Source organism: Nothobranchius furzeri, chromosome 4 (assembly GCF_043380555.1).
Source record: "Nothobranchius furzeri strain GRZ-AD chromosome 4, NfurGRZ-RIMD1, whole genome shotgun sequence".
Classification (NCBI taxonomy): Eukaryota; Metazoa; Chordata; class Actinopteri; order Cyprinodontiformes; family Nothobranchiidae; genus Nothobranchius; species Nothobranchius furzeri.
The window spans coordinates 81,646,127-81,665,744 of record NC_091744.1 but is presented as its reverse complement, the minus strand read 5'-3'; the positions used below and the strand labels follow the sequence as shown (position 1 = coordinate 81,665,744).

Here is a 19,618-nt window from a genome sequence, read left to right as displayed (position 1 = left end):
CGATTCATGCAGGTGTTTGTGTGTACCTGCAGGTGTCGGAGCGCCTCACCCTCCCCGGTGTGGCCCTGGGTCTGGCCTGGACACCGCTCGGTGGGGAGATCATGTTCGTGGAGGCCAGTCGGATGGAGGGAGAAGGTCAGCTGACTCTGACGGGTCAGCTCGGAGACGTTATGAAGGAGTCCGCTCACCTGGCCATCAGCTGGCTCCGAGCCAATGCTAAAACCTACCGACTCACCAACAGTGAGTCCTCGTGTAAACGAGCTGCTGCGGGGGGGGGGGGGGGGGACCACAACTCTGACCGTGTGTGTGTTTGTGTTAACAGTAGCGGGCAGTTCCGATCCAATGGAAGGAACTGACATTCACCTTCATTTCCCTGCTGGAGCCGTCACCAAGGATGGCCCCTCTGCCGGCGTCACCATAGTAACGTGCCTGGCCTCTCTCTTCAGCGGCCGGCTGGTCAGATCAGACGTGGCCATGACCGGAGAGATCACGCTGAGAGGGCTGGTTCTGCCGGTGGGTTCAGGATACACACCTCCGCGCTGGTCGGACTGAATATTCTGGGTCAAAGCGATCCAAGGAGCCGAATAACAACACGTCGTATCAAACTGTTTCAATGTAAAATTTACAAACCAGAATCCCTCGTTGTTAGAAACACTTTGCTGGTGATGGCGTTCCGACTCTGAGGCCAGGGGTCCAATGGTACAGGACAAATGTGTAATTGTAACCCAGCCTTTCCCGGTCCAGACTCGTGTCGACAGTCTAGACTTCAGATTTATTCCTGCCCTTACCTTGTCCCTGTCGCCTAGCAACCACGACGATGCAAAAACTAGACTTGGCACACGAGTGACCTGTTTGAGTTTCAACACAAAATACTTAAAAACCGGTTTATTTTACAGTTTAGTCGTTAAAACCGTATCCGTACACAAAAGAACCACTTTCAGCGTAAACGTAGAACCGGGTTTTTAGTTATGGAGTTGATGATAACTATTTATAAACAAACGTTAACATCCTGGTTCTGTTCATTAAACCTGACTGGATCTGTCCGTTGCAGGTGGGCGGGATCAAAGATAAGGTCCTAGCAGCGCACAGAGCCGGAGTGAAGCGGGTCATCCTCCCGAAACGCAACGAGAAGGACTTGGAGGAGCTTCCGGCAAACGTCCGAGCTGACCTAGACTTCGTTATGGCCAGAAGCCTGAAAGAGGTGCTGAACGCGTCCTTCGACGGCGGATTTCCAGGAACGGCGAGCGCCGAGTCACTCCCTGAGCTCAGCAGCAAACTGTGACGGAAACCTGCCAACTCAAATCCCTGATCCTGATTTAAAGTCTGCAGGAAATGATGTAAGTTAACGTCAGATTTAACAGAACCAGCTGGAGGACTTTTCAGTGACACGGACTTCATTTAGTTTGTAAACGGATTGATTCAGAGAAAACATTTTAAACTATTTTTGTGACAAAAACAAAATCTGACCTTTTAACCTTCAATATTTAAAAATGTCTGATTTCTAATCAAAGCAGGAGGTAAATAGGTAAATTTAAAGATACTAAACCAGATTTTTTTTCATTAATGATAAAATTGCTCAAGTGTTGATGTAATGATTTGTTCAGATTAAACTAGATTAACAAACTGATTTAATGTAGAGCTGTTATGTGAGAGTCAACCACTGGGGGGCAGTGTTAGAGCCATTATGTCCAGAAAATGTTTAAAGAAATGCTGAAGATGAGTTTTAACTTTTTCGTAGTCCAAATCACCATTATCCTTGTTAAAGTGCAGCGGGAATGTCAGAGTGAGTGGGAGTTTTAGATCCATTTTTCCTGGAATCTAGGACCCAACGACCCGTTAGAAGGATGGGGCGGTTTCAGAAACGTTCCGTCTGGAGTCGAGTGAAGAACTGGACGTATGAAAAAGATAGATTTATTTAATGACAAACGAAACAGAAGTCATGAGCTTGAAGGAGAGCAGCATTACTGGAACTCCACGTGAGGACAGAGAGATGACTGACTTTTCCCTCCGCAGACAAACAGGAAGGACAGAGAGACGGACCACAGGAGGACAGAGATGAAAGCCCAACTCTGGGAGAAAAAAATCAACCTTCAGGAGAACAAAAACGACAATCACCGAACTTTAGCCACATATTTTACAACTGCTTTTTAGTTTTTAAAAGTCGATACAAAAATGATCTTTATATCTCTATTCAGTAATAATAAACATTTGAACAGAAGAACTGTCTCTAATCCAGGTTGGGCGTTCAGATGGAGGAGAAACGACAGTCTAGCAGGTCTGAACCACAGATCCATCTTTTTCATGCTCCTTTCATACAAAAACAACTAAAACAGTTTAGAAACAGACGCATGAAATAAAACCTCCAAACTAAAGTGAAATGTAGTGTTTTTTAATCTCTTCCTAGTTCTGAAAAACTTCTGTTCCTCGGTCAGGTCTCACCTGCTCAGTGTGTGTGGTGCAGAGGACAGGTGTGTTGTCGTGTGTGACGGCACACTACAGCTAGTCCAAAAAATAGAGCAGGTAAAGATCCGGCTCAGAGCTTCCCGTTCGGAGTCGATTAACTATCAACTACGGCTGTCCCAGTTTGACCTTTGAGCTGGCCGGGTCAGACCAGGTGAGCCTGTTTTATGAACACTTAGTACAGATCCAGGGTTCTGGTGCTGCAGCCGTCCGGTCCAACGTCTAAATCGTTATCAGTCACAGGTGAAACGAGCGTTTGGGAAGAGGTTTTATGGATGAGTGAGTTGATAGCAGCCACTCAGATCTCCGTTCGTCTACATTTGGATTTTTGAAAAGAAGCTAGCTGGCAAGCTAGCTTGTTAGCACTGACCAGGAGTCCATGTTGTATTGTCCTTGACATGACCTTCAGGATGAGGAGAAACAAAACGGGACTAGAACTAAACAATCCAGCCAATCACAGGTGAGTCTGACAAGTCTTCACTACACAGGTATGTCCTAATGCGCTTCACTCATCCATACATAACAGCCTGGGCCCTCACTGCTGCCCAATCACAGTCCAGATCCATGTCACAGAGGGGAGGGGTGGGGCTGTGAGGTCAGCATGGACGTGACCCCTAAAAAAATGCACCCCCCACCCTCCTTTACAATCTGATGCTCGTCACCTGGGAGTCCTCAGCACATGGAGATGGTGACGTTGATGCCCAGGTTGCCATTCTCGGCGAACAGCTGTGCGATCGATGTGTCAAACACCAAGCAGTCGCTGTTCATGATTGCCGTGGCGATGCCCTCGTGGATGGAGCGTGGAGTCGCCTCCCAGGTGAGCCGACGCCGGTGACCGTTGAGCTCCAGCCGGTATGCGAAGTTTTCTGCCTGCTTGCGAGTCCCGATGAGCTGCACGATGGCGAAGAACTGCTGGTGGCCGTCATACTTCTCCTGCTTCTCCAGCACCAGCATAAAGTGGAACCCGAAGCAGGACTGCATCATGACCCAGTCCACGGCGCCGGGCAGGTTGATGTCTGTCGCCAGGAACACGATGTCCTCACCCTGATGCACACACAGGTCAGAGGGTGAGCAGGCAGAAGCAGAACCCTAAGACTCATTACTGTGTGACCCGTGTCCAGCAGAGGGCACTGCTACAAATCACTACAGCCGTTAGAACAAAAGACTGAAAAATTTGGTCCTGAAAAGTAAAATTTATTTGTAAAATCTTGAGATTTGACTTCATTAATAAAATCCACCAGGAAACGAGCTCAAAGCACCAAGCGTGACCTCTGACCTGCAGTGTGGTGATGGACTTGTGCTGGTGCATCAGGTGTGGCATGACTGCATCCAGGGATCCCTGCCACTTGCAGGAGGCTCCGGGACACGGGCAGGAATATGGTCGGAACTCGCACAGCTCCTCGTGCTCGGTCTTGTCGGTGTGAGGCAGAGTGACTTCACAGCCTGATGAGGCGTACTTACAGGGGAAGAGCACCGAGTTGGCTACCTTCTCCATGGCCAGGTTCCTGATGGAGCCCAGGGGGCCCCTGCAGGTGGGGCAGCAGGTGAGCTTGGGCCGGCAGTTGGAGCACACCTGAGACGAAATATGAGCTCAGTAGTTACACTAAAAAAAAAGTGTGTGTGCGCACCACCACGAATGACTGGATGGGTTAAAGTTAAAACATCCAGACCAAGTGTGAGTTCATCCCGATGAGAGCACTAATTAATGCTGAGGCATCCTTTGGTACATTTGGAAAAAATTGAGTTTTAACAGATATTTTTAAAGAAAAATCTTCAAACATATGACATAACAGCTTGCCATATCGCAGCTGATTCTAACCAAACCATCAGATCTTGGTTAAAAAAATAAGCCATTTTAACTTTCTGTGGTTTGGTTCTGGTCTCATCTGGGCCGGGTCACAGGGCTACATGACCCAGGAACGTCGGTGCTCTGTGGGGTTTGGTTGATGGGGGCGATACGTACCAGGTGTCCCGACTGGCACTGCAGGATGGGGGGCAGGACATAGTCAAAGCAGACCGGACACTCGAACAGGCTGGCCAGGTCACTGTTGGAGGCCGTGGTGCCCGACAGGGTGGGCACGCGCTGAGAGGGAGGGCACTTAGAAGTTCCTGTGGGCAGCGCGGTGGCGGTCTGGCGACTCATTTCTGATAAAAGACACAAGAGTGGAGTTACAGCGATAAACACCTTTACACTTCTATTTAAAGAGCAAGTCAACCCCTACCAGAGTCTAACTCCACTCCCACTTCATGTTTGAAAAATGCAACAAATGCTGTTGCCTAGCAGACTGAGAAGGCAGAGCTGCTAACAAATACACACACACACAGGCTCACGACAGAATTGTGACATCATAATGTACCAGTTTACATCATAGCATACCTCTTAGCCAATAGCGGTGGCAGATTTAAATTAAAATGCAGTGCAGAGTTTTTACCTGATCACGGCACAACACACACACACAGTTTTAGGCAGAATATTTAAAGTTCAACTAAGATGCACTGAAGTACCAAATTATTGACTACACGTGTCTGCAGCACAATTAAACACACATTTATATAGTTTATCAGCAAAAAAAAGTTGATTTGGGGGTGACTTGCTCTTTAAACTAAAACTCAATTAAAATGTGGAAGTACTGATGCTGGAGGGACAGAAAGAAGCTAAAATTGGGCAACGGTGGCACACGAGTTAAGTGCTCGTCCTGTAATCGGAAGGTTGTGGGTTCGACACCGCCTCAACCAAAACAAAAATATTACAGAAATCAGTGATACACCAAGCCATGTTGGTGGAATAAACTGCCTTTATATTTAAGATACATAAAGATTGGACATTTTTCAGAAGAAAATCTATTTAATTTCAAATGTCAATTATGCATTAGCTGACACAGCACATGATTCAGTTCACAATCTTAGGTGTGTTCTTGCTGTGTCTTTGTAAATCTTTGTGACGCGCCACCATCAGCGTCAGCCTGAAGAAGCCGGCAGCTGTCGGCGAAAACCGTAGCTACAAACAGGTAAACAAAACTGTTTCTGTGTTTAAAAAAAGAACGAAAGCATGGATTCAGTTCACAAACCTGTAATCTAACGTTTCTATGATTGTTCTAATGACTTATGTTTTATTGTTGTAAATGTAATGTTTATGGAAGGAAGAATGCTCGTTACCACGGTAACTAATGAGGATCCTGACTAAATAAATAAAAAATAGATCAGATGTTTAGATTTAAGGGAACAAGAACAACTCGTTCATGTTGCAACTGCTGCCAGTTTAAAGATCTTAATGGTTTTATTCCATTTTAATGGTTAAACTTTAAAGGACAGACTGCTTTTCTACATTTATACAGCGATGTGTGTTTAGTTAGCTTCAAATTCAAATGTTTGACTCTGTTAATGCAGATAAGGTGATTTACAGGTGAGCACATCTGAGCAGGTAAGTTAGAGTCCCAAAGTTGTCACACACACCAGTGTGTCCTAAACCACGCCCACAACAGGAAGTAAACACTGATTAAAACTAAATGACTGATTCTGTCAGGTACAAAAAAAAACACGAGGGTCGGGATAAATGTCGGAAGGATTAGCGCTCACCAACACGTCGACTCAGCCGGATCCTCGTTCCCAACAACACATCTGAGTTCACTTTGCTGCCCGTTTCCAGGTAAACAGGCAGCAAAGTGAACTCAGATGTGTGCAGAGCGACTGCCATGGAATCGAGTTTGTGGTCGAAGCGGTTCTGTGAGGAGACGCTGAAAGGTTTTAAATGGACCGGGACCAGGAAATGGAGAGAGAGAGAGAGAATCAGCAGCAGCTGGGAGGAAATGAGGAAAAACAACGATGTTTTCTCCTCAGATGCTTGAGCTATGGTGAAATGCAGGTTCCTGCTTTTCCTGGTTCTAATAACGGACCGGGCCAAACAGGAGGGAACAGAACCAACACTGCTCAGCAGCGCCGGAAGAAAAATTCAGACTTCTGAACTTTTCCAGTCCAGCACAGCTAGCAGCTAGCTGACGTGGCCAAAGACCTCTCCGATTTTAAATCTGGGTATTCGTTTACAACAAAAATGAGTAGAAATCCTATTTCAGAGTTTCTTCAAACATCCCAGTTCAGATCACTCCCAGCTGAAGTGGTGAGGCTGGTTTTACACCTGTTGCCTCAGTCAGAAGGTTGCGGGTTCAACGCCCGACTGCAAGATATCTGCATGCTCTGTTCCTGCTTTAGACCAAAAATGTGCACGTTAGCTTAATCTGTAGGTGCGAGTGGGATTGGTCGCCTGCCTTGTTAGCATGTATTTGACACATTAATGAACATGTGACCTATCCAGGTGTAACTCCGCCCAATGAGTGCAGGAGATGGACGCCAACTCCCTCGTGACAGTGAACCGGATCAAGCGGGTAAAAATAAGGCAAATATACAGCACGTGCACGTAGACATGCACGCTCACACCAGCTGCAGAGGTAAAGGCGGGGCTCTCGTGACGCCATTCCTCCGCCTGACTCCAAACACTAGCTGTGACTGAGACGCAGCTATTCTTAGAACCTCTTAGCTGACTAGCATGCTAGCAGCAGCGGGACTAAATTAGCTCAGAACATTCAGCTCAGCCAAGGCCCGAGTCACGGCCGGCTCCAGAACCCTCCTTTAACCATCATAAACAACGACAACCCAGATTACCGACCATCAGTTCATCCGTCTGACAAACAGAACCACACTTCCTGCTTTTGGTTTCGGTTTGGTGAGATAATTTAGATTTACTTACGGTTGTGATTTAAGTCTGACACAAGAATATCAGACCTGAACTAACAAAGCTTTAAAAGAAGCATTGTGGGCGGACAGACCACCAACACAAACACAGAAAACACATTCTTCAGACAGAAAAGATCTTTTTGCAGGATTTTGAGACTTGACCTCCTCAAACAGCGGCTGTAATCGACAGCTGGCAGCACACACGGCTGCAGCGAGCTGCTACACGCTAATAAACGGCACTGGCACATGTTGTGCCGAGGAGTCGATGCTGCCAAGATAAAAGCAGAGAACCGACACACCTCCCTCAGCGGGAGGTCTCGCCTAACCCAACCTCCATACTCCCACATAGCTCAGGATCATTGTGGTTAGAACGCTCCCCACATGCTGACTTGGGTCACGCATGAGACGGATTACATCAATACTGGTAACTTACTGATGATCAGAACTATTTTGGGTTTTAAAAACAGAAAATCTAGCTTCCCTCACATGAATCAGCAGCCATCAGTTATAAGCACGAGAACCTGCAGCTCAGATAAATTCACAATAACTAGTTATGAGAAGAGGGGGTCACCTCCCGGAGGCTCTGCTACTCACCTTCGTCCATAAGATTTCCAAATAAGGCTTTCGTCTGATCTTGAAATGAAGGGACCTCTGAAAAGACAAAAACACACAAATGTAAAACAAACTCAACTATCTGCTCCCTTCAGTTCAAGCGCTGATCGAGTCCAGATTCAGGTTTCATCCTTGCAGCAAAAACAAGAGGAGCTGCTTTTAATCGGACAATAAAATGTAGAAATAAAGAATGTGGTTAAAACTAAAGTCAGTGTTTGGACAAGGACACTTTAAGGCCCGTGTGTGGAATCAGCTCAGCAGCTGGAGGACAGCAGAAGACTCAGAACCTCTCAGCCACTCACCTGCTGCTAATGGAGCGTCCATTACAGGGACACGTCCATAATGGGCTGTCTGGTGACGCCAGCACATTTCATTCATATTTAACAAACCCAACGCTTCATTTATCTCTTTAATTTTTAACCTTTGGAGTTTCCTTTTAAAAAAAAGCTACACTTGGTACCCTCGCACAAAAAAAAATGCATTTTGGCAAAATGTTTAATAAAAAATTATATAACATTTCAAAAGTCAAAAATCTTTAACACAGATTCTTTCCTTAGCTTCAGTCCTCACCAAACAAAGTAAAATATCTGAGTGTTTTTGAGATCTGCGATGGACTGGCTCTCTGTCCAGGGTGTACCCTGTGCCCGTTGACCGCTGGAGATAGGCACCAACACCCCCACCCCCCTGCGTGGACAAAGCAGGTTCAGAAAATGGGTGGGGGGGGGGGGTGTTTTTGAGATTTAACCCCTTTAGTGCCATGTTTTGTCAAAAAAAAAAAAAAAAACCATTATAAAAATATAAAATGCTAAATCATTTGTGTGTCATGTCCAGAGGACTTTTTGGGGGTGAATTGTGAGGGCTCTAGTCACAAATGAGCATAAAAATATTTTTGGCCACACAATCTCCAAAACATACATTACTAGAGTGTGTTATAAATCAGTGCCATGCCATTTAGAGGAAAAAAGTAAAAATAACTTCAGTCCCTGGTGGCTGCAGGAACACAGTTGGAGTGAAATTTTAAAAAATGTATGGTGATATTTAGCTTTTTTTTATGTTTGAATGGGAGTCAATGGCACAAAAAATTTCTGTGGGACAATTAAAATTGGAATCAGATTTTTTCATTCTGATTCTCCTTTGAGTTCAGTTCCGAACAGTTCATCCTCTTAAAAAGGACAAAAGAATAACCACTGAGTTTGACGTCTACTCGTCTGTCCATCCTTTTGCTTTCTTAACTCAGCGATTGTCTCCGGGATTTTATGATCATGTCATGTCAGGATTCAACAACAAACCTGACCCAAAAACACAGACAGGTAAAGGTGTGTTCACACTGGAACTTTCCCCATTTTCTACACCAACATGTGATGGGGGGGGGGGGGGATTGTTGCATCATTGTTACACCATCAGGTCTGATTCCAATCACACCTAAAGTCGCACCAATTCTTCATAAATAACAGGAAATTAACTTTGCTACTTCAGTTTAATCCACACGAGAATCAAGACTGCAGAGACGTTGGGCATCAAGTCCTTCAGACTGAGGAGACTGAAGGGAGGACGTTTACCCATAATGCACAGCAGCACGTCTAGAGAAAATCTAACAGCTGATGTCAGCTGGTGGAGGACGGCTGGTGGTTTGGGCCAGTTCTGTGGTCCACCAGAACCTCATCTGAAGTTTGGACCTAACCGGCTCATAAAACTGGACAACGACCCCAAACACAGCAGACCTACAACAGAACCAAGGTGCTGCAGCGGTCCAGTCAGAGAAGCTGTGCCAAAATGCATCTGTGCAAACTGGATCAGAACTCTTCCAGAACCGCATGAGAACCGGATCAAATAGGCCAGGATTACTGAGAGTCACTGCTGGGGAGGACGGTTCTGCAGGATCGTCTATGGTTCTGTAGATTATATTCTAGATTAATAATCATATAGTTTGAAGCCCTGATAACAAAACCGGATGTTCTATTACAGAATAAAATCATCATTTAGAGCAGAGATGAAAACAAGCGGAGCTTCAACATAATCATGACTGACTGACACACACACACACACACACACACACACACACACACAAAGCTGTCTTAAAGCGGAACAGCTGAGCAGAAGGTGAGCTCCTCCCTCCCCCACCTCTGACCACAGCTGCAACACCACATTAGATCCATGAGTGGGAAAAGGAACCGCGTAGTTCCAGATAACGGAAGCACTTCGGGGGTTGGGCTCCTTCACCTTTAGGCGTGTGGACATCCCTCGTGGCGACACACGAGAAGAGTCGGAGCAGGGAGTTCCAGGGTGGAGACGGTAGAGCTACGCTCGCTGGCTTTGATTTCACTTGGACCAAAGACATTTATGCAGCGCCCCCCCGCCACATTCCCCAGACCTTTTCCACAGAAACCACACACTGCTGCTGCCCCAAACATCGGATCATGTTTCTTCCTCCTGCCCCTCGGATATGTTGTAGTAAAGAGACGAAGGCTGGGTCCACGCAACAGGAAACAAGTCCTCCAAACCCACTAAAAATAACAGGATGGGGAGGAAAATAAGCTACGAGCATGAATAATTCCTTTATTAGGTGGGAACTGCAGCAGTCTGTCTGTCGGGTACGAGCCAAACGAAAAAACAAAGACTAGGACGATTACACAAAAGGACGTGGAACCGCCGACACAGCGTCGTTTTCCGTTTCAGTAAAAAGCTTCATCCCACCACGCTTCCTCCAACACTGGACAATAATCCATGTGTGCGTTCCACCTCCGTGGCTCCTTGGGCCAGGTTTTCAGGAACTATTTGGCACCAAACTGCAGAAGTGTGTAAAAAAAAACTCTCCTACAAAGCGCTTTTCCAAAACGCTGGTTTGCAACCAAAATGAGAGCAAGACATGGTTCCAGCAGCAAAAAACAATTCCTTCACGGCGTTACGACAGGAATAATCAGAGCCCAGTGTTTCCAGAGTCTGAAGAGGAAAAGAAGGGAAAGTCCGAAATCTCCCTCCCTCCCTCCACCGGTGTTCATGGGGTGTCGTCTCCTGTAGTGACGTAGGTGTCGCGTGTTTGTGTAAAAGAGCCCAGCAGCCATCAGATGTCAGTCCAAACACACTCTTCCCTATTTTCCCATCAGACCTGTGATTTAACGGGCCTGATTTTCCCTTCCCTCTCTGTGCCTCTCACATGGTTATGTCAGCATAAAGCCTGCATATTTCACCCCCACCCCGTGCAGTGCTGTGGTTGTGCACGGCTCAGATTTCAGCCCGTCTCGCTGCAGGCTGCACCACCAGCTGCCCTCACTGACACCAAACCTCACTTTCTCACTGCTTTTCCTTTCCTAGTTTCACTCTTCTTCTCCCTCAGCGTTCCTGCTCCGCAGGTTAAATCATTCCCATTCCAAATGTTAGTCAAACCTCCGGGAGTGTGCCCCAGTCTCCACCTTAAGATTGAACTTTAAATGTTGTGTAAAATCCCCAAACTAAACTAACCGATATGTCCCAGCAGCAGCGCTGAAGCTACAGCAGGACACCATGATGTCACCATCAGCTCAGCCGAAAACAAACACTAAAGACTATCCTCCACTGTACCCTGCTGGGTCTGCATTCATGAGAGACGGGTGGTGATTTTCCAACATTTGAAGAGTCGTTTAAATACACGGCGTCAGAACCACCAGGTTGTGGTAACATGTTCCACTAAGTTGGTTTTAATGCCAGGGATGCATTTTCAACACAACACCTGCCTCCCAAAAGTCCTTCAGTGTTTCTGAGATTGTGATTTTACTTTCAACGCCAGCGGGTAGTTACACCTGCCAGCATACCTGGTGAGCACATCTCTAAACGGATCCACCTGACAGGTGAAAATCAAAACGTCCCGTTACAACTGGGGATGCACCGATACGATACCGGTATCGGTAAAAGTTAACCGATACCAATGCAGTTGCTTGAAAATGGCTTCACTGTAACTTGTCATTTCTGTTCACCTAATATTTTAGTTTTGTTATGATTTCCATTCATATATTTTACTTTTCATCTACCTCACAGTCTTTTCCTGTTGAAAGCAGAGAAGAAAATAAAATCTGTATTCCAAATCATTGCATTTTTTGTGTGGTAGAAGTATCGGTATCGGTAATCGGTATCGGCGAGTACTCAGATCCAAGTATCGTATCGGTTTGGAAAAAAGTGGTATCGTTGCAGCTCTAGTTACAACCTTCTAATCCGCTTTAGAACTAGACTCATTCATAAGCTGATTTTGTACCATTTAAAAAAGCTTTTAAATGAATAAATATGTCCAAGCTTTAATGAACTAATAATTTCCATCATTACATCTGGTGACTTTACAGTTATTAACAGATATTAAGGTACAAAGAGACCGGGCTGTGTAACTCACACCAGCTGAGGGTGATAACACAGCAGAGAGACACTCGCTCGGCCCAGTGTGTCATTAAAGGGGCAGTACGAGAGGAACAACAATGAGCCATCTGTCCCAGCAGCAGTGCCCCAAACACTTCATCACCTGCAGCCAGGAGGGACGGGGGGAGGGGGGGGGGGCACCATTTACACCCTAAACGTGCTTTAGCCATGCAGATGTCTGAATTCGGCCACACTAATAAAACCAGAGATTCTGTGCACAAACACCAAAGGTGGGGTGGAGCCAAGCAGAAGATCACATTTCCATTTCAAACTGCTCCTGCTGTCCTTTTCTGTTACCGTCGCTGGCTCGCTGCTGTGATGGAGGCAGCCCACAAAAAAATGGTTTCTATAATCGCCATCAAACAGGATTGGGTACTTCTCCACTTCAGTTATCAGTTATTTCATCGCCCATAATGGAAAAACAAAGAAGACCACTAGCTAGGTGATAACTTTTTTTTTAAAGTAAAGCAAACGGAAGGCAGTATGTTCCTTTATTCTGAAAATCTCGGGAAGCTTCGCTCTGTTTCAGCGTCCGATTTCCTGTCTTTCCTTCCCCAAAAATGTCAAACTTGACCCGTTTTAGAGGCGTAGCGCATAGAAAATAGAACCGGCGCGTAAGGGCCGCGACGTGCTGCTCCTGAGACGCGGCCGACTCGCGCTGCTGACGGCTCCGGTGGAAAAGGTTCTGTTGACCACAGCGGTTCCTATCAGCAGCTATGACGTGCTGCTGCAGTAACGTGCTGCTGACGGCTGCGTCACGGCTCCGGTGAAAAGGAGGGGTTAAACTGCGTGTGAGGAAAAGGGTCCAGAGAACTCCCGACTGGCACCACATCATGAGGTGTGGAGACCCAGCAGCCGATATGCAGGTGCTTTATGTTAGGAGTTATTGCAGAACAGGTGCTAAAAATAAATAAATAAATTTAAAAAAAAAGAGTTCCTTTAACCTTCAAAAACACACACACACACACACACACACACACACACACGCTGGGACTCCCTTTTGGCATCGCTAACGGAGCTCACATTACCTCACCATCACCACAGCAGTGACTCACTACAGTTCCTCCGTTCCTCTTCCACAAACAAACACCCCTCCTGCATCAGCTGTTGTGTTCCAGATTAGATGAAAAACATTCTGATTCCATCTGAAACTTCTGCACTTCACAAAGCATCCGATCTCAGGAAAACCAGAAAACAGAAGCCGTCTGTGCAAAACCATGTTTCAGGCTAAAGGCTGTGATGTATAACAACAACCTGAAGTCAGGCCTGATACCAAACCCGGTCAGAACCATCACCTCTCCCATTCCTCCAAGAAATGACCCATGAGGTTGGGTCTTTTAGAAGTACAGCCGTTATATGATAAACAAGAAAATGTTAATGTTTACATCTTTTTATGGTAACGTGAAGATGTAGAAGTACCCAGCACTGGTTCTATCGGGTTCTCTCCAACATTCGGACCGTTTTAAGGGACTTTAATTAACCATCAACAGTTCACTGAAAGGACACATAGCAGCAGGAGCAGCAATTCAGCCGTCTGTGCAGGAGAGGGTCAGAGCACAAGGAACGAGAGAATGAGTCAAAATACGCGCCAATCAAGTCCAGATATTACCAATGTATCAATAAAAATCTAGATCATACAAACAAGGCTGATGAAATCTAATGGAATCCGATTTAATGACGGAATCATTGAAAAATGCTCCTGCAAGTGTGTAAAAACTCAAGTGACATCCTGATGAAATTTAATTTATCCTCCATGTAATAAAAACACCCTTAAGGGAGAAAACATGGTTAACTTTAAAAAAAAAACTGGATAAAATCTTTTCTACAGCTAGTAGAAAATTCTAAAATCCTTAAAACGATATTTATTTAACTAATAATTACTAGTTGTATAAGTTAAAATGACACATCTGTTTGCCATCTGGCATCACATCAGAACAGAACCGCTCCAGTCTTTGAAAGGCTGATTAGGTTTAGTAGGAGATCAATACTGTATATCAACACAGAAATGACAGAGGACTGGGACGACAAGTTTCTCTGCATATCCACTTAACCTATAAAAGCTTCTGAATTTTAGGGTTTTCTATAATACAAATGATGCATCTCTGACAAATTTCTTCTAAAAACCAATTTACTTTTATCATAATAAGCCTCAACAAGTAGAGGTCAAAAGCAATTTAAGTCCAGAACAAAACACAAAAGTTACTCATGGTTTTATAAAAGCCACTTATTTAAAATCAATAAAAAACAGACTTTAATTAAAGCTCTGAAACACACAGAACAGATAGATGATCAACATCACTAACCTGGTAACCCGTTTCTGGGTTTAGAGCTATAAAACAACATGATAATATCTTAACAGAAACACACGCTTAGTAAACAAACAACACTTCAATAAAATAAAACAGCATCGTGCGACAGTGAGATGATAAGACAACATTGGAGACGTGAACACAAAGCAGCTCAGACCACGCAGGCAGACTAACAACAAGACGGGTGCCATTCCTATCCATCTGGTAGCTCAGTAGAACAATGGTCCAGGATGCTAGTGTGGTGAAGAACACTGGTGTGTGTGTCAGGAGCCATAATATAATAAAGCTGTATAAATGTACAGAACCCACGACAGGTACCAAAATATGGAAAATCATCCAAAACAACAAGGATCAGCTGAAAGCTTTTCAGACTCATCACTTATGAACCCAAACATGCCGAACATGTACTGTAAGGTGTGTATCCACTTCAGGAACTACTGTGGTGTGGTTCTGCTCCAGGTACCAGAACCACACCAGGTTACCAGGGTATGGGTTTACCTCCAGGTGGAGTATTTTTGAGATTACCTGGGAAGCACTAAACTCGTCTGATGGATTGAGAATGTGACCCAGAACGAGATTTCCCAGGATCTCCAGCAGATTCCCAGCCGTTGGTCTTCAGGTTCCAGTTAAGGTCTTGGGAGCTACAGGGTGAATCATGATAATCAGAACAGACCCAGAAAACTACCCTGGTTCCTGGTGTAGAAAACGCCTTAGCGGTTCCCTGAAGGATGGACCCAACCTTCTATGCTGCTTTTAGAGCCATGGCAGCCTACCTCCACCACAGGTGAGAGCTAAATCAAACCGGCCATCGCTCATCGGTCTCAGCTGAGCACCGGCGTTTTAAACGCGAGAACCGCGGATCGGTTCCGGGCATCGCAGATTAGTTCTGTTTACCAACAACAGCCAGTTGGGTTTGTGCCGAACCGAAGCTGAATGTGTCGCTGCAGACACCCGTTAACAGCAGGCCCCGTCCAGCCTCCAACGGAATCCTGAAGCTTACATGCTAGCTCTGTCGGTGACTTCTGCCAAAACCGACAGAAAAACAGACACCGGTAGGTTTCTCACAAACCGACCGGTGAATTTTAAAGCCACCGTTTCTTCCTAATGGCTGTCAACTTGTTAGCAGCACAAACGGGAGGATTTTACCGGGATAAGCGGCTCGTTAGCTGGCGCAGCATTAGCATGACGCTAACAGGGAGGCTAACGTCTGCTGTTGTTTACACCGACAGACTCTACGCTTAAAATTCGGTTTTCTACCGGACAAGACGCCACCGTTTACCTCGGAACCGACGTCTTTGAGCTCAGAGTGGGTGGCTGCGGGGATTCACAGCGCGGTGGTGGACGCAGGGGCCCTCTTTGTCGTCGTGCATCCGTCTGCTCCTTGTACACATCGGCACCGCCGCTCCTGAAGCTCCGAGCAGACACCAGGAGCGCGCTCGGTTGTTTAAGTTCGTGTCGGGAGCGCGCCTTGCGTGAGTCCAGAGCAGGGGGGCCAGCATGGGGGCCAGGCGCTGTCCACCCCCCATGGTTAGGAATCCTGTCTTAATATAAACCTTAAAAATATTTGTTTATCAATCTTTACATTTAATTAATGATGTTTTAAAGGAACTGTCCATATTGGCTGGAAATATATAAACATCTAAAGTATGACTGTTATTAAACTAATTATATTTTAAAGTTAATGCAACTACATCTTTTTCTCCAGCCTTTTTGACTCGTCTCCTGAATGGAAAACATTCAGGTCGAACTGCTCTTCCTCACTGAGTCACGTTCACACATTCATAACCAGTGCTACTGTGACGAGCGCTTAACTCGTTAGTCTGATCAGAACTAATATGTTTCTCCAAAACTGAGGTTGTTCAGGTAGCAACAGGTAGGATGTTTATTATAACAATTGTTTATTTTCTTTTCTGCCCTTCAGGCCGATGATGAGTCTGTGCTACAAAGTTCTAAAACATTTTACAAAACATATTGTAAGATGACATTAGCTGCGTCTCCACTGACACTTCAGGTTAGGACACCTCATATTCCTGCTGTTACAAAAAGCTCCACCTGCTTTTCTTTGTATTTTGATGACTGATTCAAACCTTCATCTCCTCACGCTTAGACTACTGCAACTGGCCTTTCACGTGTCTGAGCAGAACCTCCCTGAACCGTCTACAGGTGGTTCAGAGTGCCTGTGCTCGGCTTCTGACCAAGTCCTCCAAACACACCCACATCACCCCACTTCTCCTCCAGCTTCACTGGCTGCCAGTCAACTTCAGGGTTCATTTCAAGATCCTGGTTCTGGTCTTTAGGGCCTTACATGGACAAGCACTATCATACCTTGGTGATCTTCTTAGTCCCTACACCCCCAGCCGGTCCCTGAGGTCCAGTGACCAAAGCCTACTGGTTGTGCAGCACCAGGCTAAAGACCAAAGGTGACAGATGTTCTGCTGCTCTTTCCCCCTGAGCTTGAAATCAGTGGACTCAGTGGTCTCCTTTAAACTCACCTGTTCAGGCTTTGGTGGGACCTCCTCTTCATTCAGCAGTTTCTGCCAGTTCTGTCTTCATCTGAATCCCCTAATTACTTTTTTGTTATTCATTTTCTTTCCTCCTGATTTCTAACTTTTCCCTTTTCCACATTTTTGTTACGATATATTTAAAATCATTGATTTTTTTTCTTGTGAAGCATTTCGTGAATCTTATCTTGAGGCGCTGCATAAAGAATACTTTCTAACTCTTGTTTGCAGCTGAATGGAGAAGAAGTCCAGACCATGTGGCTCAGGCTCGATGCTGCGTTCACGCAGCCGGCCAGGATTAAGATTAAGAGGTCATGTTGCTTCTTTCGCAGTAATTTCGACATAAGGGAGCCCCCACCCCCAGTGCAGACGGTTAAGTGGGGTTGGGGATTAAACAAGAGGATTGGTTATGAAAGCTAATTGTCCCAGCTGGTTTCCAGAGCGTATGGAAAAGATGCTCGGACGGCAAGAAAAGTCAAACCAAAAAGTTTTGTAAATGGCTATCTTTAAGGATATGAAGAGATTTTCTTCTCATCATCTTTTGTTTGCATTGTTTTATCTTATGATTATGAGATGCAAGATTGTTTTTTTTTATCAGAGTGGTGAGAACGGGCTTCCATAGATAACCATTGAGTCTGAATGCTGGATAATAAAACCTGAACAAGTGCGCAAGTGTTGTGCACACAGAGGTCTTATTGTGCAAAAACAGCTAGACGCCCTCACCTGCCCTAAATTAGACTGTGTGGGAGTTTCTGCTGCATGTTGAGCTGATCCAAACCTGCAGCTGAGTGACGGTATTTTTTTTCTAGTCAGCTGACTTTCTGTGTGACTTGGATTTGCATGACAGCAGAGGTTTCCAGCCTGATGATGACCTACGAGTCGCGCTGGTTTCGGTTTCTGGGCTAAATCAAATAAAAAGGATGTAAATAATGAGCCAGAACTTTGAGGTCACTTTTCCTTTCTTTTGTTTTCCTGGAGCTAAAATGAGAAGTGTTTCTTTGTTTAAAAAAACTCAACATCCTGTTCAGTCAGACACATTTGCATAAAACCAAAGTGAGAAACTGGAGCTCTCTGAAATAAAAGGAAGAAATAAAAAGTTTTCTACCTTTAAAAAGGATAAAAGTTAACATTTACCTCTAAAATAGACAAAACTGGTTATTTTTTACATGAATTCCTGCAAAATTCACTCAAATCCAGTTGTTTACCAACTACTTGTTCTGGTCCTGCTGGACCTGACTGCAGCCTTTGACACTGTTGACCATCACCTGCTACTGGAGAGGCTGAGAGACTGGGTAGGCCTATCATGATCTGCTCTGGAGTGGTTCTCCTCTTATCTTTCTGAGTGCTCCTTTTCTGTGGCTATCTCCAAGTTTAGGCCCTCCACCACCTCTCTTACCCATGGTGTCCCACATGGTTCTGTGCTGGGGCCTCTGCTCTTCCTCCTCTATCTGCTTCCTTTTCAGCACATCCTGAGCTCCTTCAAAGGAATCTCCTACCATCTTTATGCAGATGACATCCAACTGTACATCTCCTTTAAGCCCCATGAGATGTCTAAGCTGCAGCTGTTACACACCTGCTTAGACTCTATCAAAACCTGGATGGTGGGAGCTTTCTTCAGCTGAATGAAGGTAAGACTGAGATCCTCATCTGTGCCCCAGACAAGCTGGTTCCCAAAGTCAGAGACTCTCTTGGTCAGCTTGCTTCCCACACCAAACCTTCCATCAGGAATCTTGGCGTGACCTTTGACCCAGCTCTCACCCTGGATTCTCATGTCATTTCTCTTGTTCGCTGTCTTCTTCCATCTCAGGAACATTGCTAAGCTGAGTCCCATTCTGTCCCACTCTGAACTTGAGACAGTTCTCCACACCTTCATCTCCTCACGCTTAGACTACTGTAACTCTCTTTTCACGTGTCTGAGCAGAACCTCCCTGAACCGTCTACAGGTGGTTCAGAATGCCTGTGCTCGGCTTCTGACCAAGTCCTCCAAACACACCCACATCACCCCGCTTCTCCTCCAGCTTCACTGGCTGCCAGTCAACTTCAGGGTTCATTTCAAGATCCTGGTTCTGGTCTATAGGGCCTTACATGGACAAGCACCATCTTACATTGGTGATCTTCTTAGTCTCTACACCCCCAGCAGGTCCCTGAGGTCCAGTGATCAAAGCCTACTGGTTGTGCAGCACCGGGGTAAAGACCAAAGGTGACAGATCATCTGCTGCTGTGGCCCCCAGACTCTGGAACTCTCTCCCCCTGAGCCTGAGATCAGTGGACTCAGTGGTCTCCTTCAAAAAGCAGTTGAAGACTCACTTGTTCAAGCTGGCTTTTGTATGACCTTCTTCACCTCTCTCTCTTTATTCTGCTCTCCCCACCTATTCCACCTTCCTCAGGATCCACTGATTTCCCTCTTTCCTATTCACTCTCTCTCTTTCTTAACATTATTTCTTTTAAATTGCAATTGCTTATTTTTGCTCATTTTAAACATATTTTAAACATTTTCTAAATGCTTTTTTATATTTTTACATTTTGATTTTTTTTAGTTTTTGTGAAGCGCCTCGTGATTTTTATCTTGAGAGGCGCTATAGAAATCATATTTTCTTCTTCTACTTTGTTTCAGATCCTCTGATTATC

General features: G+C 45.4%; 2 protein-coding genes across 4 annotated transcripts in view; one reads left to right on the top strand and one right to left on the bottom strand.

Annotated features, from left to right (window-relative positions):
• lonp2 (lon peptidase 2, peroxisomal) overlaps nt 1-1,627 on the top strand; it is a 33,715-nt gene extending 32,088 nt beyond the window's left edge. The window contains exons 15-17 of the mRNA XM_070550497.1: nt 33-240; nt 323-513; nt 1,052-1,627. Coding sequence (XP_070406598.1) covers nt 33-240; nt 323-513; nt 1,052-1,282 — 630 coding nt within the window. The 3' untranslated portion in view covers nt 1,283-1,627. The remainder of the gene's footprint in view (nt 1-32; nt 241-322; nt 514-1,051) is intronic.
• Nucleotides 1,628-2,714: 1,087 nt separating this feature from the next.
• siah1 (siah E3 ubiquitin protein ligase 1) lies at nt 2,715-15,908 on the bottom strand. 3 transcript variants are annotated; one of them, XM_015965138.3, is made up of 6 exons: nt 15,769-15,897; nt 15,015-15,130; nt 7,783-7,839; nt 4,424-4,605; nt 3,737-4,033; nt 2,715-3,504 (listed from the first exon to the last, which is right to left on the bottom strand). In XM_015965138.3, exons 3-6 carry the CDS (start codon nt 7,790-7,792, stop codon nt 3,133-3,135), a joined length of 861 nt encoding a protein of 286 aa, XP_015820624.1. In that variant the 5' UTR covers nt 7,793-7,839; nt 15,015-15,130; nt 15,769-15,897; the 3' UTR covers nt 2,715-3,132. The 3 variants fall into 3 exon arrangements, with proteins under 3 accessions (XP_015820624.1, XP_015820623.1, XP_015820622.1); XM_015965137.3 differs by lacking the exon at nt 15,015-15,130 and having other exon boundaries at nt 15,769-15,908; XM_015965136.3 differs by lacking the exons at nt 15,015-15,130; nt 15,769-15,897 and adding an exon at nt 10,021-10,368.
• Between the last annotated feature and the right edge of the window lie 3,710 nt (nt 15,909-19,618).

What these genes read in the sequence shown, in the direction of transcription:
- siah1 (XM_015965136.3), bottom strand. Translation starts at nt 10,138, where the DNA reads ATGTCTTTGGTCCAAGTGAAATCAAAGCCAGCGAGCGTAGCTCTACCG. An exon ending in GGATGTCCACACGCCTAAAG is followed by an intron (nt 7,840 to 10,020) that starts GTGAAGGAGCCC and finishes TTGTCTTTTCAG; the next exon opens with AGGTCCCTTCATTTCAAGAT. An exon ending in AGTCCATCACCACACTGCAG is followed by an intron (nt 3,505 to 3,736) that starts GTCAGAGGTCAC and finishes TGTGTGCATCAG; the next exon opens with GGTGAGGACATCGTGTTCCT.